The sequence below is a fragment of the Ornithodoros turicata genome, chromosome 3, assembly GCF_037126465.1.
Source record: "Ornithodoros turicata isolate Travis chromosome 3, ASM3712646v1, whole genome shotgun sequence".
In the NCBI taxonomy this organism is placed as follows: Eukaryota; Metazoa; Arthropoda; class Arachnida; order Ixodida; family Argasidae; genus Ornithodoros; species Ornithodoros turicata.
This window is the reverse complement of record NC_088203.1, coordinates 47732535-47757670: the sequence shown is the minus strand read 5'-3', so window position 1 is coordinate 47757670 and position 25136 is coordinate 47732535. Positions and strand designations below refer to the sequence as shown.

Here is a 25136-nt window from a genome sequence, read left to right as displayed (position 1 = left end):
AGACCGCCTTTTCATTGAACAGAGATCTCGGTACACTTCGTGCAATACATGTTTCCTCACCACGTCCTTCTTAACTCCTTTCGCTCTCGCGATCTGTTTGTGTGACCCAGCCAAGAGAATGCTGTATATTTTCGCTCGGATGGCTACGACTTCCTGAATAACTCCACCTCCCGTCTCGTCTTTGAAGATCCCCATCTGGTTCGCGTGCTCGTCGTTGAAAAGCGGGTGGTCTGGCGGATAGGAAGACAGATCTAACTCACTCTCAATCTTCATCAGCTGCTCTTCCAGGCTTTCACACGTGAGAGAAAAAATTATGCTGTCCGTGTCGCTATAGATCAATTGCACTGGACATGTCAAGCGAGAAAAGAGCGATTCGTAGATGAAGCTGTACATTCGGACTTTGGATATTTCAAGAATGGCGAAGCCCACGTAAAGGGGGTGCGTGCATTTGATGCGGCGTTGCTTCATCTCGTACAAGATGCACTTGTCACTCAGAATGTGAAAATGCTGACTGTCGACGGAGCTAGCTTTTCGAGCGCGCTTTCTTTGTCGTAGGCTATAGCGTACCTTTTCATGCCGTCTTACATTTTGTATCGTCTTACCGAACGTAGCTATTCGACATGGTTTTGTACAGAAGTCGCTCGAATTTCGTGGTCGCGGCATTCCTCAACGCGACGTTCTCTGCACGAAGGTTCGCAAAAAGTTGTCTTGGCGGAACGAGAGGATGCTGTGAACACGTTTTATTTTCATGCCCAACCTCACGTACAGAGCGAGCAATGCATAATGAACGACATAAGCGTTCTTTGTCGTGGCACGTCAGCAAGAGTTTCTTGGTAGGAGGGGCGTTCAGCGACAACGCATCTTTCAGGTGGCGTTGGTAGGGGGACAGTTCGTTCTCGTCCACGCACCTGTGTTCGGGTGCCAGGGGAAAATCCCTGGTGAGCGCGTGCAGTTCTTCTGGATATGACAAGTCTACTACGTACACGTAACCCACTTCCGAATCGTGAGGAATGTTGAGAAAATCGATCTCGCTCCACCTCGAAGGATCCACCCACTCAAAACTCCTGTTGGGAGATGGAAAGTCATCGCGTACGGGTACAAACTGTTCACGTCGAGGTACTGGATAAAAGTCTTTTCTTGCTGGGGATCGTAATCGTCACACCCCTCGTGATTAGCCCGACAGTATCTGTGGAAGCTGTTACAAATGCCTCCCCTGATCCCCTTCTCGATCGTTTCGTACATCTCGCGATCGCTCATGAGCTCGAGTTTGACATTGGTGAGCTTCAGAGCGCTACTCCACGCGTAACTGGCGAGGGACATGGCTCGTAAGATATCTATCCATCCGTCTCTAGCGCAATCTTCTGAAATACAGCACGATGTCGCACAGCTGACAGCGTCCAGCGTGACGTAGAGACGCGTGTAATCTCCTAGGTCTTGCATTCGAACAATTCGAAAATCTCGAGGGCGTACTGATAGTCCTCGTCCGTGATCTCTTCAGTCGTTCAGGTCAGCTTTTGAAAGCTTCCTTTGGCGGTAGTGCGGGCAAATTGTACGCTTCGAAACTGTCGACGAAGGTGTACGGGTAAATTCCTTCTTGAGGAGCGTCGGAAACGGTCAACCAAACATTTGACGGGTGCAATGAAACGCAGCTTCTCGCCACCGCTGGAGAGGAGCGGTTTCTACCAGGTTAGACACGGAGAGGTTGAAAAACTGCGTGGTATCGCGGAAATAGAGATCTCCAATATTGAACCCTCTTATCTTTTCCGAGCTCGAAGCTAAGATCCACGGTTCGCCCAGATTTAGAACGTGCATGTGGCGGAGAAGGGAGCTCAAATTCGTACTGCAGGTTGTGCACGCACACGACGAGTTCTTTGGTGTTACGACACGTAAGGTTACACGTATCACACAGCGTCGCGACAAAATTCGAGGAACCGGGATCTACGAAACGGGTGTGGTCGTGATGCGACACCTTCCGCGTATGTCGGTTAAATTCGATTCCACAAAATTCGCAGTGCGTAGCGCTCGCGTGCCGAAAGTGGTCTTCCATACTCATGACCAACGGTGAGGGAAGACGGTTCAGCCTATCGATTTGATCACTAAATCGCTTGAGCGAGAGCAAGCATTTCTCTGCCGCGTTGGGTCCCAAATAGCCATCTACGTTCATTATTTTCCCACCACAACTTCTCACTAGCACAATGCTATACGAGCTCATCCTGTGCACACTCGAGGCGTCCTTCACGAGCGCGTCCTTTTCCAGTATGCTTTCCGTGTCCAACACCGCAAAATAGGGGTAGGGATGCATGTACTGTATCTTGGTGAAGGAGACGCTCTCCCCCGCTTTTGGCATTTCGAGAATTACTTCGTTTACGTCTCGACACAAACGTTCGTGCTGCTCCAACGCCCCTCTCGTCCTATAACCGCTCGTGCATTTCTCCAATAAAAATAGTCTCCTCGTCCCATGAAAGTGCTAAATTTTCTGATTCCATAGAAATGATCCCTAACCTCGAGCAGGTGGACTTTATCCTGATAGAGCGTGCAGGGAATCCGCCCGGTAGATATCGAACTCGTCTGCTCGTCGAACACGTAGATGTAGACGGATATTTTGTTTTTTCTCTCCCACAGGGCAATGTCTTCGTAAGTGACTGGGAAGCAGGGTGGCCAGTACGTTACGCGCGTCTCCGGATTCGAAGGATTCATGTATTTGTGGTATCTGACATAATCGTTTGGTTTGTTTCTCAACGGATGCAAGAGTGCCAGCACGCTATACTTGAAACACTCGTTTTCGTGATTCGGTGGAAGTTTGACGTTTGTGAGAGTCTTTGTTTTTTTCTTCAACATTTCGGGAAGCTCGATCGTGCATCCAATCCGCTTCGGTTTTAAGCGCGTTAGTTTTAAGTCGACACATTGGACGTCGTTCGAGGTGAAACCAGACCCTTCTCTCGCATAGTTTTCAACGCGTTGCGAGGACTCTGCGATGGCAGCATTTATCGCGCCTTCGATTTCTTGGCGGTTATGAACGACTCTCATGTGAAGGTTCACGTGAAGGAGATGAGAAGTCAACCCGTCGGCTCCGTCCTTAACCATGAGCGCCTTCGAGCACAGACAAAATTTGAAAGGCATGGGATAAGCTTCGAGGACGCGCGTGATTACTGGAGCTATGCTCGGTAGATAGAGTCGCAAATCGTCGACGTTGTCGTCGTGCGGGGAACAGAGAAGCGTGTACCTAGTAGCCGTTCCGTCAAATGCCTCATCTGTGACAAAGAAAGGAAGGAATCGTCTCTCCGTGACGGAGGGATGATTCTCTACGACGTGTTCTCCCAATTCAACGATTCTACGACCCTGGACAGGCTCAGCTTCGTTTCGAAATTCTGGGCTTGCATCTGGTGATTCATCTCTAACCCTACCAGACAGAGGAATGAAATCTGCATACGACTGATCCCCTTCCCACATGAGCAATTCGTCTGCATTGTCATGTCCATCTAGGGGTTCGTCGTCGTCCGTTTCAGGTATTACGAAAGGCGGACTACTGACTCTGTCGTCGTCGTCATCTGAAAGGACGACTGGGCTATTACCGAGATTCTCTATTCTAGCTTCGTGCTCTCTTTCTACGGCCACGAGCATGGCATCGATGGGGTCGTACTGACATACGAGACAGCGCGGCACTGCGGTCAAACAAAATCAGTACGAGATTTCCTCTCACGAAACAATGCTCACTTTTCCCTTCAGTTGAGGAACGCTTGAGATTGATGATGATGAGAGAGGATGGGATGAGTTCCTGTATTCAGTGTCATGCGGTGACAGCGGCTATTGGTTCCTGAAAAAACAATGTCATGCATAGAATACACTCTCACAGCAGAGACGGTCAACTTACATTTTGGTTCACGAAACGACTCACGTCGTGGATGGATGCCCCTCGTGGGCTTTCGATCAATCGTCGTAGAACCAGCGCACCTTTTATAGTCGCTACACCGCTCTCCTCCTCCTCGCATTGCGACGGTGTCGTCTGTACTTTGACCACCCCGCCTTCCGTCTTTCGCGCCTTTTTGCGATGTCGCATATGACAATGATGTCATCGGCGTTGAATAAAACATTACACTAATTTCTAGCTAACACTCTGGGTCTTCTTGTCGCCATGTACAAGTCGTCCCAGAGTGGGATTCGAACCCAGGATCCTTCTACACTGGGCGCGACACACTAACCACCAATCTAATTCGTACTGCGTGACGTTTTTCGTATTGCGGGGTTCGTGTCTACACACGTCACAACATGTTCAAACACGTCCAAACATGTTCAGACATGTTCAGTGACGTCACAACATGTCAAACACGTTCAAACATGTTCAGACACGTTCAATGACGTCATAGAGAGAGAGAGGAACGAGTGTGTCCAGGGGCGACTTCGACGCCTGTGTCTAAACACGTCCAAACACGTCCAAACATGTTCAGACACGTTCAATGACGTCATAGAGAGGAAAAGAGAGGAACGAGTGTGTCCAGGGACGACTTCGCCGCCATGTCCAAACATGTTCAAACACGTCTTAACATGTTTAAACACGTTCAATGACGTCATAGAGAGTGAGAGGCAAAGCTTTACTATAATGTCGAAGCGAACGTTCGATCGTCATTCCATCATGATCAGCTTGGTAGATCCTCGTAAGTAATACCCATGACGTCATCATCATCATCGTCGAAATGTTTGAAGAGTTTCGTTTCCAGTGTACAACACTTTTGCTGCGCGTGAAGTCGGTTTTTTCCCGCCTCACATATTTCGGGAGATTGGCAGGGCCCGCTTCTTCTGCACCAATTGCGGTGGATTGTGGTCCAAAGGTACGCTTCCTCGTTATTTTTTTTAATACGTTCTATAATCGTTCACATTTTTTTCAGAGCAAAAGCATTGGACGGACCGATTGATTCGCCCGTTTCTCGGCTGTCGGACGGTACCGTTCGACGTACGTTGCGAAGGACTTCGACTATTGAAGGAAGATGGAGAAGATGGACCATCAGTGTCACTCTGTGACTGAAGAAGATTGTACGTGCGTGTGTGTTTGAGATATAAAAACACGCGTTTCTCACACTCCTTTCGTTGCAGATTACGAATGGCTACTGACGGGAGATCTACCCCTGGTCCTAACCTTCAAGCCTCCTCCAAAGACCTTCTTTTTGCGAATCGGCGATCAACTGACTACCTGTCGCTGCGGTGGACTCTGGTCGAGAAACCCCAGCCATTGGTTAGACTCGAGCCTTCGTCCGTATTTGGGCTGCCTTCCCGGCTACGAAACCAAAGCTGGAGCCTAATTCGTGTGTAACGAGAAATAAAAAAAGGTTGTCTACTCTCATTCCGTCTCAGTCATGATGACGCCCGAGCAGAGGTTTGCCACCTTTGTGCAAACACGAATGTATCGGGACTTGCTGCGATTACGCGATTATATTCACGGCGATAGCTGCGAGGGAGACTTTCGCTCGATTCTCAAGACGATACCCTTACGTCTGTTCACCGTCAGTGGGAAGATTGCGAAGAAAATGAAGCGTTTCGTAGATTACAAGCTCGAGCTGCTGGAGAAGTATAGACGAGGAGAGACAGTCGACCCGTGTCTCATCAACGCGGGTTTCAACCGACCTATCGTCCGTCGCTACTGGCTTCTCCACACATCCCTCGACGTCACGGTGCAGACCGGCGACGACGGCGGTGAGCGTCGGGTCAGCACGTTGGAAGATCGTCTCGCAAGGGTCTTGTGTATGTCGTGAAAAATAAATAGTCTATTTTTTACGAAACGAGTTCGCTCACGAGGAGACGTTTTATTGTTTCGTCATTCTCTTCGAGGTTACAGGAAAACATGGATACACAACTTTTCAAGCTGTAGCGTTTTGACATGCGCGTGGCTACGTAGATACAAAAAAGCCCGCAGTAAGGCGAAAAGGGTGATTGAATACACTTGTCGTTATACTCGTCCACTACAGGTAAAGTCCTTCGAAGGTTTGCTTCGATGGGGGGAAGTCCGTAGCTGTCGAAAAACACGGAAGACCCGTCGTAGTTTTTCAGGTAGAGCACCCAGTGCTGCCCGCGTCTTCTTCGCTCTTCCGTATTGATGATTAAATAACCGGGTTTGCGTAAAACGAAGGCTTCGTTGGAAGCGCAAATGCCTCTCAGCATGGAGGAAGCGAGGGGGTTCAGGGACACGAGTTCCAAGATGTCGCTCTCGTACATCTTTTCTTATGGGAAGGTGACCGTACGGTCCTTGTCGACGTACATGAGCTTGGGACACTCGGAAATCAAGAGGACGGTGACCGCGTGTGGAAGGGCTTTAGCGACGCGTAATTGCAGGCGAACGTTTCCTTTTCGCCACTCGTTCAAATGCGAAGGAGAAGAACACTTGTCCACGTCCAGGTTGAAGTAGAGGAGGAACCCGTTCGTTTTAAATCGCTCGTAGCTATACTTGAAATGTTTCTCTCCCAGTTCTTGCAAGAAGTTAAAGTAGGGAATTTTGACGAGATCGTTCTGAAAGTCGTACTCGGCTCGCACTTGCTGGCCGTCCACGGAGAGCATCGAATGAGACAGGTCGTAATGGCGGAATTTGTAGGGGTTCGATTGGATGTCGCCGAGAAAGTCGGACGTGGCGAGCAGGGCGACGCATAATTTGGAAGGTACCCTTTCGGGGTAAACGTTTTCAAAGTGAGCGTCCAAGCTCCCGGCACTCAAGCTCCGCACCTTGGTTTCCAATCCGCGTAACACGTAGATAGCCGGCGTGGTCTGAAGCCGCCGCTCGTATTCCAAAAATAGGGAAGGTGCCAGCGTCACCTTTTTCAAGTGTAACGTCATTTCTTTAATGTCCACCTCGTAATTGTACGTTTTCTTGTCTCTGGGGACCGATACGAGTTTAAATTCGTCGTTGTTTAATAGGAAAACGACGCGAATTTCGACGGCAGGTACCATCAGGCGCGGCTGTTGTAATCGGTTGTCGTAATCGTCCTTTAAATGTTCGTCGTCCTCGACATAGAGTCCAGCCGCGTGCACTGTTTCTTGAGCCGCGGGCGTGGAATGAAGCACGACGTCCAAAATACTCCTGTAGGCGTACAACTCGTTGGAACTGACGAGCTTGTTGTTCGCATAAACGGTGACCGTCTTAAACATGCCGCTCAACAGGTGGTTTATTGGGAAAACGACATCTTTCTCGTCCATTTCTTCCCCGTCGTCGCGAACAATGTGCACGGTCAAAGACACGAAACTGCCGTAGAGATCCAAGTGTGCCCTTTGCAAATTTTGAATACAAAACTCGATCACGGAATTATTTACTCCGTTGACCGGATAAAAAAGTTGGTACGAAGTATCTTCCACGCCGTATTGAATGGAAGGGGGTTCGAATATCATCACATCACTCGTTAGACAGATCGGCGTCTGTATTTTTCCTTTCGTTGACGTCATGACGGAGCGCGCGCAGCGGATGTGTGACCTTCACGGCGTACCAAAGATATCTGCAGGTGCGTCGTGTGTCGGCGCCTTTTGTTGTCGTTTGCGGCGTTTCTTCCCATTGTTGTTTCCAGAGCCCTCCATGGAATCCAGCACGTCTCTCCCCGTTGCTATGGCCGTCTTTTTTACTGCGCGCGATATTCCTTCGCCATCGGCCAAATTCCGCGCCAAGCGCTTCAACGTTCTCTTGGCGATCGGTTTTATTTGCTGCCAGATGGGAACGATAAACTTGGATATGTTGCTCAACACACCGCCCCCTCGTTGGAAAAGGGGTCCCGTGTACACGGGAATTATTTTGGGGGAATTACGGTACATATTTGAAATGCAACGTTAGATTGGTTCTGCCTTTGGACCGCAACGGCAAACGTCTTCCCGTTTCGTCCGCGAGAACGATCGTCACTGAAGGAATTTCGAATTGAGACAGGTTAAAATACTGGATGTTATCTAACGTGTAGGTGACGACGTGCTTGTCTTTCTCGTAATAAAAGGGTAGTATTTTTAATATCGGTTTTTTCCCGCTCCCCACGTACGTGGGTTCCACGATATCCGTGTACACGATTATGTTGTGAAACGGGGGTTCCAGGAGTACCTCGACGGAGCTCGTAGCATCCTCATCCCCCGTGAACACGGTACGCGATTCGAAGCCCAAAAGCACGGCCAGGTACTCGGAAAGTCTTAGGGTGGAGGTGCCCTCGGAAAGCCGAATTTTACATTTCTGTTCGGTTCCGTCGAAGCTGAAGCGCGCGCGTTCGCCTACGCGCTGATTAATCGCATTTAGAAGTGCTTGCGGCGTCGCATAATAGCCGGGAGGCAGATGTACTTGCAAAGATCGAGGAATTTTCGTCTTGATCGTGAAAGAAAATTGACGCGCTATGGGGAGAGAGACGCGTAGCGTTTCTTCGTGTCCCTCGACGGCTGTGAGATGTAGCAGCTTGACAAAGGGTTCCGGTACGTGCAACCCTTTCGGTGTTTTCAGAGAGTACACGTTATCCGCGAATTCTAGCGAGGCGTCCAGCTTGTGCGTCTGGAAATACTTGTTGAGTGTGTTCCGTAGGGACGTGGTTTCCGAATTCAGAGTGACGTCGCCGAAAGCGACGGCGGCTGCGGCGTGCTCCAATAAGATGGAGGTGGCTTCGCGTTCGCTCAATTTGGGGGGTTTCACCGCACGACCTGCTTCGCGGGACGCTAGCGAGGCTTGCGCGAGCCGAGGGTCCAATTCCACGGCTTTCACGTCCACGGGTAAGACGAAGTCGTATCGCGATTTATTGTACGCGAAAGAAACGTCGAATTCCGAAAGGGCTTTTCCCAAATCCCTCTCGAGATCCGAGGTGACACGAAAAGTTCTGCCGGCTTCCACCGTATCCTCGAAAGAAACCTCGATTTTCGCATCTTGCCTTTCGTAGCCGATATTTAAAAAATCGTTACTTATGCTGAGATCCATCAGACCGACTTTATACCGATTCGAGAGCTGAAGCGGACTATCGAAAGCTACCGTGAAGGCGTTGAGTTTATTCGAGGGAAACTTATCCATGCTGGCGTTCGAGAGCAGGTGGACGTAGATGTCCGACATCATTTCCCAATCTTGACCACGTCGCTGCTCGGAACCCAACTGTCGTGTTCTTTGTCGTAACCGAACCAGCGAACCAAGGAGAAGCTCTGACCGTTCAGTTGCTTCTTTCTCAGCACTTTCGTTACTGGCCAAGGCTGATTGGCGTCTCGGGTTACGACGAGTACCTCCTCCGGGTAGAAAGATCCGTCCACTTCCTTACCCCGGTAATCTTCCAAGTGTACGACGGGAGGAGAGGTGTCTCTCAGGCGGGAGACGGTGAAAATCTGAGGCGACCAACTCCCTTCCGAGCTCTTATGAAAACCTTTTCTGTGAAGTAGGACCCTCACTTTATCCCCCAGTTTGAGCTTCTTTTTCACGGAGGGTACGACGGGCTTCCCATTTATCTTATTGAACAGCTCCAATTCGTTTTCGGGCGTGACTTCGGACGGGCTGATGCCCAAAGTCCTGTGTTTGGTGGTGTTGTAGTCGCGCACGATCTTGGGAAGCGCGGAAACGAAGTGGTATTTTCCCGTTACTCTAAAATAACGGAATATTCTGTCGCGTAAAGTGCGTATGACGCGCTCTGCCTGCGACGCTTTGATTACTGGAGAGAAGGTAGAATACATCTGTACCTTCTTTCGTGAGAGATACTCCTTGACGGTCTTGTTGTAGAATTCCCCGCCTCTGTCGCAAAAGATGCGTGTAGGTACGTTACCTCCCCGAAAAAGTCTTATCATGGCCCTTTTCATTTCGGCGGGGCGCTTCGTCTTTAGCGGGAGGGTGCGCAGAAAGCGGGAGAGGGAATCGATTGCCACGAGAATGTAGCGGTAGCCACCGTTGAATCTCTTGTATTTTGAAAAATCGGCGAGGTCCATTTGCCACACGTCGTTGATCTTGAGCGCGATGATGCGTCTCCTATTAAACTTTCTTCTGACCGGATGGTGGAGCGTGTAGGCATCCAGCTTTCTGAGAATGGCGAGAGCCTTCTTTTTGCTCAAGTGATGCGCTTTTCTATAGCGTTCCACACCCCCCAAACCACCCTCTGGTTTCTCATATCCCTCCATAAGTCGTCCACGCAATGGAGGCCTGCTGCTGCTGCTGTTGAGGCTCGCGAGATTTGGGTAGAGAAATCAGACGCAATAGTTTCGAGACTTTTGGGAACCAGGAAGGTTTCTTTCCCGTCTTACGTTGCAACAAATAATTGACGAGTTCGTAAACTGAGGAGTGTCTGATGGGCTTGCCCGACACGGAGACACAACCCTCGCGATCCCAGGAAAGAACCTTCTTTAATTCCGAGACGACCCTTTCCGCTTCCTCTTCATCCACCTCTGGAGAGAGGAGCGAATAGTCAAAGTCATTTGTAGCGTCGGACGCCTTGTTTTTATTGTCGTAGGGGTCAAATCCGTACTGCTTGAGTATGCGATACAGTGCTTGCAGTATGAGTTTCACTTTGACGTCGTCACTCTCCTTCGAGGAAAGAATGTTTCCGATGGAGGAGGTGGTCACTTCAATTCTCTTGGCCATTGGCGAAAAGGTTCAACACGGCGGAAAGCAGGAGAGGAACCACCGACGAAAGAACGCCCTGTCCTCGCTGCTGAGACAGATAGCGCTTCAAACGTTGCGGATTCTTGTGAATCTTTTTGTAGGCGAGCCGTCGTAAAAAGCGTTTGTGCTTCTTCAAACGCGCGAACGTATCTGGAGCTAGAGCCACCTTTCCGTTCAATACATTGAGGCAAATTTCGGAGAGGTGTTTCATGTCGGACGAGGACGAACGTCTCAAGACGTCGCGGCGGCGTGGAGGGGGTAGAGTGGAGAGTACTTTGAGTAAAGTGAGGTGAGGGCGGAGATTCATTTCGGAGCGTAGATATATTGACGTTCTCCCGGAAAGATATTGCTACGCAACCTGTGATCCTCGTGCGTATAGTTGTGAAGATCCACGAGTAAATATGCGTGGGGCGACGACATCGCTTGTTTATATGCGTCCAGAAAATACTCCAATCTTTTTCTGCCAAATAGCTGTTGGCCGAAATGTTCCATCTGGTGCACGCTGCGCACGGTGCGCCACAGGACGACGTAACTGGCGTTGTAGGATATTGTTCTAAAATGGCTACTGTCGAAAAAGATGTTTTGAACGAGTAAGAAGATCGACGCGTTGGCGTGGTGAGAACCCCGAATGAAAAGATCGGTCACCTCCTTCAAGGAACCGGCGTCGGTCATGTGATCGTCGACGACGATCAGCGTAGCGCGCGACGTGTCCCACTCTCGCGGTAGCTCCTTGGTAAATTTTACGGAGTCCCCGAATTCGTCCTGCATGCTCGGCGAAGCATATTTCTGCACGTAGAATATTTGTGATGGAGGCTTGTCCACCACGTCGTTCAGGTTCCTCAACACGTTAGCAACGAAAGTAGATTTGCCGCACATGGAGGGACCGCTTAAGATGCAGCGAAAGGGATGACGGAAACGAAAAGGTTCGGGGGAAGACATGTTACGTGCGTACACGTTGCAGGAAGAGAAAGAAGAGACTGAGACTCGAGGAGAAATGCATCGCTTTTATTTACACATCCTCGTCGTCGTCGTCCTCTACATCGGAACTGCGTTCCCAATACAGATTGTCCAGGCTAAAGTTGGACTTCTTTTTCGCCAGTCTGTCCGCCGCTAAGATGCGGTCGAGCGTCTTCATCTTGTCCTGACACATTTCTTGACGTGCTTGCAACCATTCCAGACGGTGGACTTGAAAGGCTTCCTCCACGATGCCGCGTATAAATTCGCGAAGTTCTTCGTTTTTTGTCTTTTCCTTGCGACGACGAGAAACGCAGGAGAATAAACCACACATGGCGTTTTCCACGTATCGGTCAGAATGATGACGCGAGCGCGGTGCGCCCTGCCTTTATAGAGATAAACGCGCGCGCGCGCAAAGAACGGAGAATGAAAGCGAAACTGAAAAGCCACCCGTCGCCGCTAGGAGCGCGCGCGCAGCAGAGAGCCGAAACCGAAAACACCCGCGGCCGGCGCAGGGGGCGCTAGGAGCGCGCGGACGCGAGCGCGGTGCGCCCTGCCTTTATAGAGATAAACGCGCGCGCGCGCAAAGAACGGAGAATGAAAGCGAAACTGAAAAGCCACCCGTCGCCGCTAGGAGCGCGCGCGCAGCAGAGAGCCGAAACCGAAAACACCCGCGGCCGGCGCAGGGGGCGCTAGGAGCGCGCGCGCGCGCATGCGCGGACGGGTGGAGCAGAGGGCGCGCGCGCATCCATAGCGGCCGCTGCGCGTCGCCTCTCTCAGTTTCTCTCGGACCGTCGCGGAAGACGGACGTGCGCTCCGCGCGCTCGCTCACTTTCTGGCTGCCGCTCGTAGAGAGCAGACGTATGTTCTCCGCGCTCGCTCAGTTTCTGCCTGGAAGTTGCGCGGGGGAAAAGGTGAGTGATTTGACGCGCTCCTTTTCTCGTATGTTTGCCGTGTTTAGCGGTGACCGCGCTCGTGCTAAGCCTTTTCTCGCATGTTTAGACTTGTTTTGCGGTGTCCAAGCCTGTTGACGCATGTTTAGCGATGTGTGGTTCCCGCCTTGTGTTAGCTGCGTAGTGTTGAGGATAGGCCTAAGCGATCGCCCCCCGTAAGCCTCTTTCCTCGTATGTTTGCCGTGTTTAGCGGTGACCGCGCTCGTGTTAAGCCTTTTCTCGCATGTTTAGCGATGTGTGGTTCCCGCCTTGTGTTAGCTGCGTAGTGTTGTGGTTAGGCCTAAGCGATCGTCCCCCCCGTAAGCCTTTTTCCCCCGATGTGTACTGTTTTCTGTTTAGCAGTAGCGGTTAGACCTTTTCTCTCGCATGCCTAGACTTGTTTAGCAGTGCTGTCATTTTTACCTGCCGCTAGTATCTTGTTCTCTGTCCCTCTCCTCTAGAGCTATGATGGTGGCGCCATCTGGTGTGATGCCTTGCAACTAATTGGCCACCTGTCGTCGATCTCTGCAACTACCCGACGTCAACAAGCACTGGTCACCCCGGAGCCGTTTCTTCGCCGCGGCATCGTTGATTTTCGAATAAATTGTTTCTCTCCACTCTATTTCTATCTTTTCATTTTATTTTCTACCTATTTTTTTATTTTTTATCAGCTCAACTAGCCGGCAAGTCACATCTTTGTCTGGACGTGTCTTAGATGATCCCCAATTAGTGTAATGACTCCCTGGTGGGTCCTGATTAATGTGGGGGGTCCCAATTAGCTCTAATTACTCATTAATGGCGTCCAGACAAAGATGTGACTTGCCGGCTAGTTGAGCTGATACATTACTACTTCCGTCGTTACTCCATTTTCTCAAAGAGCCTCGTCCTAAATGGTAGCAGAACGGCCGAACCGCTGAAGCGTTGTTTTCCTAGTATTCATACGCGTAGTTATTTACGCCTGTAACTTAATTAAATTAATGAATAATTGAGAGATACATGCTGAATACGACACAGAATTGCATAAAGACTCGTTATTCTGGAGTGTGACCCTCTTAAACAATGATTTTCTCACGTAAAACCATGCTTAACACTGGACTGCATAGACCCATTGTGATTTATCTTGACAGCTTGGATTTCAAAGGATTGGAATTTGAAGGGTGGATTTCTTAGCGTGGATTTCAAAAGTTTTATTATTAAGACTGGGTAACAGGGTACGCCCCAACTTTTTTGTCTAGTTATTTCGTCTCCCGGCTTTTGGAGTATTTTTGCATCATCACTCCGCCCACTTGACCGCAGTGAAAGGCGTTCCGCGGCGGTTCGGGGGGGGGGGGGTTCAAGGCCGTACCTCCGCTCCAAAATGGCGGAATGGGAGAGTTCAGGGCGGTAGCTCCAATCCACAATGGTGGCAGTGATCTTGGCGTCGCCCGTCGTGTGATGTCAAATGATGCGATTGGGTACAGGCCCCTCCCAGTCGCCAAGCGCTCCGAAAAAACGGCTCTGGACCGGACGACCCGCCGGACTTCATCGACGAGAGCATTTCCTTTCACAAAAATACCCTTCCTCAAAAGCACAGCACGTTTTTATTGAAGGTAAACCCAATAAATCGGCATTATTAGAAACCATTAAACAAAACATTAGGAACAAGTTTATCACAATGGGTATATTTATCGACATTACTAAGGCTTTCCACTTGACAAACCGCAACTTATTTTTAGGTGAAATATTAGCTGACGCGAGACATTATCATACGCTATATACAGGGTGTCTACGCTAAGTGTGAACAGATTTTTTAAAAATATATATAACACTTTTTCCAAGATGAAATCAATTGCAATATAGCATATGCTGAAGGGCACTCCCTAGCAGGGCATTAGCAAAGTCCAAAGGCAATGTCTTAATTAACTTGCATTAATTAACTTTTTAATTATAAAAGCTACAAAGTTGTCCCAATGAGAACAACTGTTCCTTTGGGTCACCTGATATCGTAGCCGTTTTCAGAACAAAAATCCGTTCGATAGATCGCCCGCAAAAATTTGGGAAGGAACGCCATTTTTTTCTTTATTTTGTTGATTGCGCTTCTTAGAAGACGCGTATTTCCTTCATCCCCAACGGGAGAGGGGGAAGGAGCACAGTGCCGCCTCATGCGTCGAAGATGAGCTTTAACTTGCGGAAACAAAACAAAAACAAATGTATCGGGTGACTCTATTGGAACTGGCCTTATATTGGGTTGCATTTTCTGTTTCATTTTAGTCTTTTTCCAGGACGCGAGAGGCGATAGTGTGCTCTTTCTCCCTCTCACATTGGGGGCGAAAGAAAGTCGCGTCTTCTAAGAAGCGCAATGAACAAAATAAAGAAAAAATGGCGTTCCTTCACGAATTTTTTGCGGGCGATCTATCGAACGGATTTTTGTTCTGAAAACGGCTACGATATCAGGTGACCGAAAGGAACAGATGTTCTCATTGGGACATCTTTGTAGCTTTTATAATTAAAAAGGTAATTAATAAAAGTTAATTAAGACATTGCCTTTGGACTTTGCTAATGCCCTGCTAGGGAGTGCCCTTTAGCATATGCTATATTGCAATTGATTTCATCTAGGAAAAAGTGTTATATATATTTTTTAACAATCTGTTCACACTTAGCGTGGACACCCTGTATATCACATATATCATATCACAAATATATCGCACGCTAGAATGAAAAAAAAAACAATATCACTAACAGACATCAAGTTGTTTATATTGGACAAACTAACTCCGAAACCAGAACATACGAACTTGGAGTCCAGCTAGACTCAGTACTAGCATCATTCATCTGATTTGTCTACATAAATGAATTACAGATGAAACTCGCCTGGAGAACAGTACTATATACGAGAATCACTTCAGTATTTATCCCCACTTCATCCTTCAACGAAGTACATTCCGCAGCTCGTAACGTCATGCAACGCTCATCAACAGCACAAAAGACTGCCATACGCAGCATTATATACACTGACAATGTTAGCTTGCTGTGTAGCCGCAGTGAATGTTAACCTCCATACAAAAACTCATTGATATCCATACCTACTTTTTAACCCACAAAATCACCCACAAAACGTTAGCAATGCCAAACATCGAACCGATATACAAACCAAACGTCAAAATGACGCCATATTTTCACAAAACTTTCTAACTGTTCTTACACATGCAGAATTAATTACGGTATATTTAAATTCGCTGACTGCTCCTCTACACTCCGTAACACATTAGCACAAGCACACACACACAAAAAAAAAAGAACTATAATCTATCGTGTCCTTCAAACTAGCCTTACATCATTTCATCCTAACTAACGCATAGAAAACACAAAATCTAGACAATCTGTCTTTCGACGTTTAGATGCCGTTTGGTGCCACTTAACATTTCATTTATTCCATTTATTTATTTTAAGGACCCTCGATGAGGGTAATACATAAAGGGGGAGTAAGCATATAACACAGTACAAGCGCGGCATGAGAACTAAGAAAAATGTTCAAAACACAGTGCTATAAAGGAAGGCAAGTCTCTTTCCAAGGCGATGTGAGATAGTAGGTTGTTCCAGGACACCTGACTTGTTTGTGTATAAAGGGTGTTTCACCTGAGGTGATTAAAAAAAATAACTAGGGACGTACTGGCCCGATGATTGTGGGACTCTCGCCAATTACCTTCTGAAATCTTTTGGCGCCGTTCAGGAAGGCTTTGAACAATTTTTAATTACCACAAATTTATTTTGTTCAATTAAATTTTGAAAATTGCCAAGCGAGCCTCACTTTTTTGCTGATATATAAAGTCCTGCACGGATAAGCGCAGACCCAACAAAAACTATGCGCAGTATCGCAACACTAATAGTTGAAAAAAAATAGTGAAAATTCCGCTTTAGCTCCGCCTGCTTGATTGTCGCAAAGAAGCGCACAGGAAATGTGCCTCTGAAAGAGAAGCTGTCCCCGCCTTCATTTGCTTTGCCTTCTTTGTGATAAGACGGTTGTTTTCATTGTGATAAAACTGTTGTCACCACCATCAAGGTGAAAGTGGGGGAAAGAAAGGTAAGACAAGAGACGGGAACACACTCCCTCCTTTACCCGCATCTTCCTTGCGCTCTTGCTTGCGACAATCAAGCAGACGGGGCTAAAGCGGAATTTTCGGTTTCACTATTTCGGTTAGAATACTGTGCATAGTCGTTGTTGGGACTGTGGTTATCCGTGGTGGACTGCATATTTCGGTAAACAAAAGTGAGGATCGCTTGGCAGTTTTCGAAGTTCAATTGAACAAGATAAATTTACCTCAATTAAAAATTCTCCAAGGCCTTCCTACATGGCGTGAAAAGTTTCGAGAAGGTAATTATCGAAAGTCCCACAATCCTCCGGTGAGTACGTTGTCAGTTAGAGCTTTTTCAGTTTAGGTGAAACACCCTGTATACGTGCAGACACAGGATATACAGGGTATCGAGCATAACGTGTAACCGGGTCGGAAAAACACGATGCGTCATAGCAGAATGAAGCTTGCACATTGTCCTGCAAAGTTGCGTATTCCAAATGCCTGTATATTTTTATGGTGACCCATTAATGCTTAACCTTTTTTTCATTGGCCCCATGGAACCTGAAAGTGTACCACGTGACACGTGGCGATCGAATCAAGTCATGCCCCACGGACCACAACGCACTGAAAGTCGAGTGGAATAGGGGTAGACGTGTAGGTGGAAGGTCTTTTACAGACTCGTGAAACTAAAAAGCATTGATAAGACACATACCGTCCGGCCCTATTGCACACGGCATTCAGTATACTGTGCTGCTTAGGGCGTCTCGATCTCACAGCTTTCAAGCGTTCAAAAGAACTACTTGTTTCCTTACCTTAGTTAAGGCGGAGATTTTGGCAAGTTCGTACATAGCTACGTAGAAAACAGCGCAGAGACCGGACACGAAGAAGAAGAAAAAGTGCACACACAGCGCTCTGCGTGTCCACTTGTTTCTTCTTCTTTGTGTCCCGCCTCTGCGCTGTTTTCTACGTAGCTTTCCGTACCTGCCGAGAAGCGACCTTCGTGCGAGCTCTGACCAGAAGGTCGCTTCTCGGCAGATAACGAACGAGTTCCCTTTCCGCCAGAACCTCAAACAGTCCCCATAGTAAATAATAACTTCCCTTTCGTTGACACACTTATGTAAAGGTTCCTTGTCCTCTTCTCACATATTCTTTTATAAATTAGTATGCAGCGCTTTCGGCACTTATTCCTGAGGATATTCGGCGGATCTTTTTCGGCGGTTATATGTTTTGTCAGATCTGTATATGTGCATTTCAATATTGCGCCAAAAATGGATGCCCAAAAACCGATAGCTATAATTCGTCGGCCGACTACCCAGTTATCTTTTTTTTTTTTTTTCGTCTGAAAAGCGTATCGATATTAAACAAACGAATCTCATATATGTTGCTGCTTCCGCGGAAGCACAAGCTCCGGCGGCGCGACGTCGCTGCTTAAGCTGAGGATGAGAGCGCTGCACCGAGAGGATGAGGGGCGCCGTCGAAACTCCTTGTATCAGTGCTTCAAGAGGGCTTCAACAACACCTATAACCCTCCAACCAAGAAAAGCAAAGTATTTACGCTCTCAATGTTCTCCGACCAAGCTGCTCTTCTTCCGTTGCCCATCTCCCTAGGAATTATTATAGATTTTTTATAGTTTTATAGACAAGCTAATAAAACTATAAAAGCTGTAATATGAGGCACAGGCCACCACCACAATCATTTCACAGCCCGTTTGTGAGCTACAGATCCATAATATGTCTCACACACTTTAGCCTTTCACTTAGGATTGCATTCCTACGTGTGTGCATAAAAGGCTTAGCTACTGTATACGCCTTCGCAATGTTCGAAACGTAAACATTGCCGTAGTTGCCAATACATTTTGTACCTCCTACGCCGTGCTGCCGCTAATTCAAACCGGAACTATGGGACGCCTCTAGCAGCAGAGCCGCGGCAGCAGAAAGCTGCTCTGCTGCCATGCTGCCGTGTTGCTGCTGCCGCACCGCTGCTGCTTTGTTGCTGCTGCTCGCATAAGGCTATCTGACACTTGCACGGCTTCCCTCGTTTCCTGTCCCCGCATATGGCGCCACACCTAGAACGTTGTTCCCTCCCTCGGCCACTTTTGCCGGGGAGACCGTTTCCGGCACCGATTCCAGGTACAGGGAGGGTGAGCAGGCGAGGGACAGCGGAGAGCAGGGTTGCGGAGTTGCCACTCCGGAGTTGGAATGATTCCGGAATCATTCCAGATTTATCAGAGCCTGGAATGGAATTGGGATGGCGGGAACCGTCCAGGGAATGGAATGGGGATGGAATGGAATGGTCTGGGTGTACCGGTGGTATTTTTATTTCAACCCACTGGTTTCTGCCCATGCGCCCTTTGCGCACACGCATCGCAGCTGCACATGGTCAAAAGCGAAATAATATTGTTCAATGTTCGGCATGTATAAACGGGGCTCCCTTTCTTCATGATTTCGAAAATACATGGGAGCTCCTCGTGGTCACCCAGAACCCCACGCAGCTTCAGCAGAAGTAGAACGAGTATTTTACACAGATTCGCATACTATGACAGAACAGAGAAGTTGGATATCTTATCTGGCACCTCTTTTCAGCACTCCATGTTTGTGAACCGCAATCCCTATATCCCTATTCAGCAAGATCAAGATTGCTCACATGCCCGAATTAAAATAAAATAAAAAGTTATCATCACAGCTGGTAGTGTACCGATGTTTCCGAGGGTTCTCTCCGTCCCTTGTCTTTGTCCTTTTTCCGTGCTGGATAATACCAAACTCTTGTAACGCTGCTGGGCTAGCCAGTACAGTTACCTTTTTCTTTTTTTTTTTTGTATTGATGGAATTAAAGAAATGGAATGGGGTTGCCGAGCCATTCCAGGAGTGGGAATTGACCACACCTTTCCATTCCGAGGAACTGTAAGGAATGGAATTATCACAAATCTCCATTCCTCGGAATGGAATTGGAATGGAATTGGTGGCCCCATTCCGCAACCCTGGTGGAGAGGACAGAGAACGTGGCGGTTTCTTCTTCTTTTTTTTTTTTCTTTTTAATCATGACAACGAGAGTTAACTCTCGCTTCACTGAAAATACTATCTTCTTCAAGGACTTCAAGACCTCAACTTTGTGGCAGCAATTGTTGCCCAGCAACCAAAGACCGTTGCAGACTTCATTGACATCGTCACTGACCTCGAGAATAGCCTCCTACATGCCCGACGTTGTCATCGCCTTACCTCTCAGCAACGGACTGACAGCCCACCTCAACCGCGAACGTCAACAACTGGATCACAGATTCAAAACAGTCGCATGTCTTCGTCTTCCTCCCCTAGTCACACTCTTCCATCTAACAGGTTGATTCCCAGCTTTTCCAGGGTTGCAGCTCCACTCCAAACCTTGATCAAGTCGCTTGACTTCGCCTGGACAGAACAGTGTGAAGAAGCCTTCCAGACTCTTCGCCGTGTACTTACCGTAGCCCCACTTTTGGCTCATTTCGAATCCAAAGCCCCAACAACTGTCACTACAGATGCTTCAGGAGCAGCAATTGGTGCGGTTCTTTCCCAAGCTCAAAACGGCCAGGAAGTGATCATCGAATATGCGAGCAGAAGCCTCACTCCAGATGAGCGCAAGTTGCATAGCAACGTATGGGAATGCATAGCTGTTCACTAGTCCATCACAGTTAAGTTCCGCCATTACCTCCTTGGCAAGAAGTTCACCTTGACCACCGATAACTGGACAGTCGCTTGACGAGAAATGTCAAACCCTCCCGTCGTTTCACAGCTATCCTCATGGATCTTGTTGAGTTTGAATTCACAGTCCAGCACCGTCCGGGTCGTCAAAATGTGGTTGCTGACCATCTGTCGCGTCTTTCATGTGCTCTCACGCAGTCTGAACAGTCTCTACGTGATCTCCAACGCCAAGACCCCGAATGCCAAAGCTTTTTCGAACAAGGTTCTGGTGCCGACAGTGAGACCCACTTCGTGGTCCTCGATGAGCTTCTGTACCGACAGCTGCCCTCGGGAAAGTTAGTCCTTGTAACGCCGGCGTCAATGCGTGCTGTCATCCTTAGCGCCATGCATGACTCCGCGGGAAACTTCGATGTTCAACGAACCCTCAAGAGAGTTCAGGACCGTTATTGGTGGCCCACCATGGAGCCCTCAGTGCGCAACTATGTGTCTTCCTGCCAGATATGCCAACAGTTTAATCGTCCTACTTCTCGTAATGTTGGTTTGCTAGTGCACATGCCTACAACGGACATACCTTTCTCGACTATTGCCATGGACCATGTCACCATGCCTGCCTTAGACAGTGTGCGTTATATCCTCAATGTAATTGACTTCGCTACCCGTTACATCATTCCAGCAGCAGTGAAGTCAACAACAGCAAGTGAAGTTATTAACCATCTGCATCATGTTTTTTACACTTTTAGGACCCCCGATCACTGCATCTCGGATATTGGGTCAGCGTTTGAGTCGATCCAGTTCAAGCGTTTCAGGCACCTTCATGCAATTGATCTGCACTACTCCACTGTATACAGACCCGAAAGCAACGGCCTCGTAGAAAGAAGCAATGGAACTTTGGTCTCAACGCTTCGCAGACTGTGTGCAATCGAATCTTCAACGTGGGAATCAGAGCTCCAGGAAGCAGCATTTGCCGTCAACACGACAGTGAATTCCAGCACAGGCTTCGCCCCTTTCGAACTTTTGTTTGGGTATATTCCAAAGAACCCCTTGCAATAGCATAGCCCCGTCCAGCAGTCTTCACTCATGGAACGTATCCTGAACCTATCGTCCCAACGAAGCGAAGCAGCTTCTAACTCTGAAGTAGCTCAGACATCACGCAAGCAAATCTACGACAGAACCCATCGTCCACATAACTACTCCATTGGAGACTTTGTATGGGTTCGTCGCCAAGAGCCTGTTTCAAACGAAAAACTCGCCCCACGATTCAAATGAATTTACCAACTAATGGAACAGCTTACAGACACTAGATTCAAGGACGCACGCTCTCCCGTTCGTCAATAAACCAGTTATCATAATGTAGCCACAGTGACTCCAGCCTTATTCACCTTCATCCCTTCATCATCCTCATCATCACTCCATTTCCCATCATCACACCACACTCACAGTATGCAAACGCATTTATGAGAAACATCCGTGTCTGCTGCCACGGGCTTCCTGGTAATGCAGAATAGCGGGCACGGTATGGCATGTTTTTAATTTGTGGGCCGCTTTGCGACCCCTCTCGCAACGTGTCGCGATCCACAGTTTGGGAACCACTGCTTCTTCTTCCTATAATAACCCTGACATATCAGACCACTGTTGGTCGGACTTCATGGCAGTTGCCTCGCGACGTAAAGCCCCGAATTATTATTATTATTTTGGCTTACCTTCTTTTGTTGACAGTTGCATTGTTAGAGTGTCTCATGTTCATTTTCATGCTTTCATTTTTCAAGCTTTTCGGTTTCCCATTTTACGTGTTATTGGGATTATTCTGACCGCTCACAAGCGTTTCAGGCTAAGGCGAGTCACTTGCATTTTTGATTGCTGGACCCCGCAATAAATTGAATTGAATAAAATATGATTATTAGATTGTCCGCTTGAGAATGTCTGTAGATGCAAAGAAGCATTTACGCACCTTGAGGGCGCAAGAAGGATTTCCCAGGGTCAATGGCAGCAAGAAACCCCGCCACGCTGTTTACCTGCAATTAATGAATTTAGTTTTTATGAAGACAACGTTTTCCAAACGTATTTGAATGCGCTTTCTTATGTTTTTCTAAAGAATTTCTGAAGAATTTGGATTGCGCCCGCTTTCTACAAAGCGACCTGGTTTTGAAAGAAATCACTTCTTAGGTACTGACTTCAATGTCGCACCCGCGACACACACGTGTTGCAATCCACGCATTCCTGTTGAAAGTCTATGGAGAACTAAATTTCCTGGCGTCACATAACGCTGTATGGGTAGGAAAAATGCGTTACTGTTAGGTATGACCACGGCTGTATCGTACGACAGAGCTAAGCTCGGCGTCACGCACGTTTTGCCAGCGTCCGGCAAGAAGGCAATAATCAACAAATGTTGCGATTGTACTCCCATCTCGTTCTTTTACACGACCGCAACCTGTACCTATTAGTATTAACATATTTCTAGCTACACTTTATGAACCTGTGGGAATGAATACAATTTAAATTATTTTAAAATTATAATTTTAATCCTTTCGTCATGCATGGAACGTCTCAACCGCCGTGAAACCACGCCTTCCATCCTCCTGGACGCACGACTCCGTACTCTGGTTTGTACAGGTCGAGAATTACTTCACTATGCGTCACTACCAAGGACCAGCATGCAGCAGGCACCCGTCCCCCATCAGCCGCCGCCAAAGTTCGCGTCATACCGCTCGCACACCCTCCGAGCAGACCATAATGAGGTCTGAAAGACGCCCTCGTTAAACGGCTGATGACATCAGAGCAGCGTCGGTTACAGCAAGTGCTTTCTTCGGAAGAGCTTGGTGATTGTCGCCCAACACAACTCCTCCGGTATTTGCAGTACCTCCTAGGCCACAAAGCTGCTTCAATCGACACTGCCATTTTCAAGGAACTCTTTCTTCAGAGACTTCCTTCTAATATACGCGTTGCATTGACAACCGCCGGTGATTAGCCCCACTGGTGGAGCTAGCCGACCGCGTAATGGACCTCACTCCTCCAACAGTGGCCGCATTGCCTGGGCCAGCCCAGCCTGCGCACACAGAAACAAGTCAACTTCGACAAGAAATTGCCCAGCGCACCGACTTCGTAGCCCGTCTTACAGAACGGCGTTCTTCAAGCGGCTACCTTAGCGCTTCACGACGCCGTCCTTATCCGATTCACCGTCGGCAATCGCCCCGGCGTTGTGATGATAGCGTGGCATCCGTGGATCCCAACTGCATCATCAATTATTCGAGCGGCTTGCCCACCGATGCCAGGAACCCTGTACTTGGAGGCCGGGAAACGAGAGTGCAAATCACTACCGGCGACGAGTGATTTGGAGCAACAGGAATGTCGCCTGTTCTTCATCACCGAGAAATTCACCGGTACCCGATTTCTCGTTGACACCGGCGCTGGGGTGAGCATCATTCCGGCCACACCCGCTGATAAAAAATCGACAACAGACTATCCCGCTTCGGGCTGTGAATTCTTCTTCTATAGCGACGTACGGCCAACGCTCCCTCACACTTGATTTTGCTCTGCGCAGGCGATTTCAGTAGTTATTTTGGGTCGCAGCCGTCCGTCATGCCATCCTGGGCGCCGACTTCTTTCGCCGGTTTGCACATCTGGTCGACGTCAGCCGCAGACGCCTCCTCGACACCACGACAATACTTTCCGTGATCGGAGTGGCATCGCCACAAAAACTGCTTCACTTAAGTTTCTCTTTGGCACCGCCACAGTCTGTACGAATACAAGAATATTCTGCATCATTTTCCCGATGTTAGCCGTCCACCAAGTGGTGACGGTCCAGTAAAGCATCATGTTACGCATTTCATTCAGACGACTGGGCCTCCAGTCCACTGCCGCCCACGCCGCCTGGCACCAGAGCGGTTAAAGGTAGCCTGTGTAGACTACGACCACCTATTGCAGCTAGGGTTTATTCGACCATCTTCCAGCGCTTGGTCATCGGCCCTGCAAATGGTCGGTCCCAGAAAGACCGGCGACTGGCGACCCTTCGGGGTTTACCAGTCACTCAACAAGATCACTGTCCCGGACCGTTATCCCCTACCAAATATACAGGACTGTGCTACACACCTGCATGGCTGCTCAGTCTTCAGCAAAATTGATTTGATCCGCACTTACCACCAGACCCCTGTAGAGCCAGAAGACATTCCGAAGACAGTCATTACAACACCGTTCCGGTTGTTCAGGTACCTGCGAATGGCTTTTGGATTACGTAATGCCGCTCACACATTCCAGCGCTTTATAGGCGAGGTTGTACGAGGTCTCCGATTTTGCTTCGCATACTTGGACGATCTGTTGATTAGCCAGCGCGAATGTAGAAGAGCACAAAACTCACCTACATGAATTCTTCCAACGTCCCGACCGCTACGGCATTGTAGTCAACCCAGCCAAGTGTCAGTTTGGTGTTCGCGAACTCGATTTCCTTGGACATCGCGCAAGCCTCAAGGCATTCGACCCCTGGACACGAAGGTGGACGTTACCCGCAAATTTCCCTAGCCCGTTACGAAGGGAAAGATCCGTGAGTTTCTCGGTCTCGTCAACTACAGGCGATTCATTCCGCACTATGCATCCATCGTTCACAGTTTGAAGATCCGTTTTCCTCTTCTGAACCGTGTACTGCACTCCAGTTGTCCCCTTCAGCTTCCAAAGCCTTCGCAGAGATCAAGGACGCCTTAGCTCACACTTCGCTCCTCGTGCACCCGGTTCCTGACGCACTCACGTGCTTGATGGTGGACGCATCCAACGTAGCTATGGGTGCTGCCCTACAGCAACAATTGAACGGAGTATGGCAGCCCATTCCCTTCTTTTCTCGAAAACAGAAACCTGCACAGACACGGTAGAGTACTTTCGGAAGAGAGCTTTTCGCCATCTAGAGCGCTGTGCGGCATTTCCTGCACGTTTCGGTGGGCCGGAACTTGTTCATATGCGCGGGCCGCAAGCCATTAACTTTCTCCAT

At 48.5% G+C, this 25136-nt stretch overlaps 1 protein-coding gene and 1 long non-coding RNA gene across 3 annotated transcripts in view; one reads left to right on the top strand and one right to left on the bottom strand.

Annotated features, from left to right (window-relative positions):
* The window catches only part of LOC135387017 (uncharacterized), a 162030-nt gene that overhangs the window by 124655 nt on the left and 12239 nt on the right, over positions 1-25136 (bottom strand). For both annotated transcript variants that reach the window (XM_064616450.1, XM_064616451.1), the window contains exon 2: positions 22113-22176. In XM_064616450.1, coding sequence (XP_064472520.1) covers positions 22113-22176 — 64 coding nt within the window. The remainder of the gene's footprint in view (positions 1-22112; positions 22177-25136) is intronic.
* On the top strand, positions 4704-5565 carry LOC135387015 (uncharacterized). Its single transcript, XR_010420785.1, has 3 exons — positions 4704-4826; positions 4884-5028; positions 5089-5565. It is a non-coding gene; the product is annotated as an uncharacterized LOC135387015 (long non-coding RNA).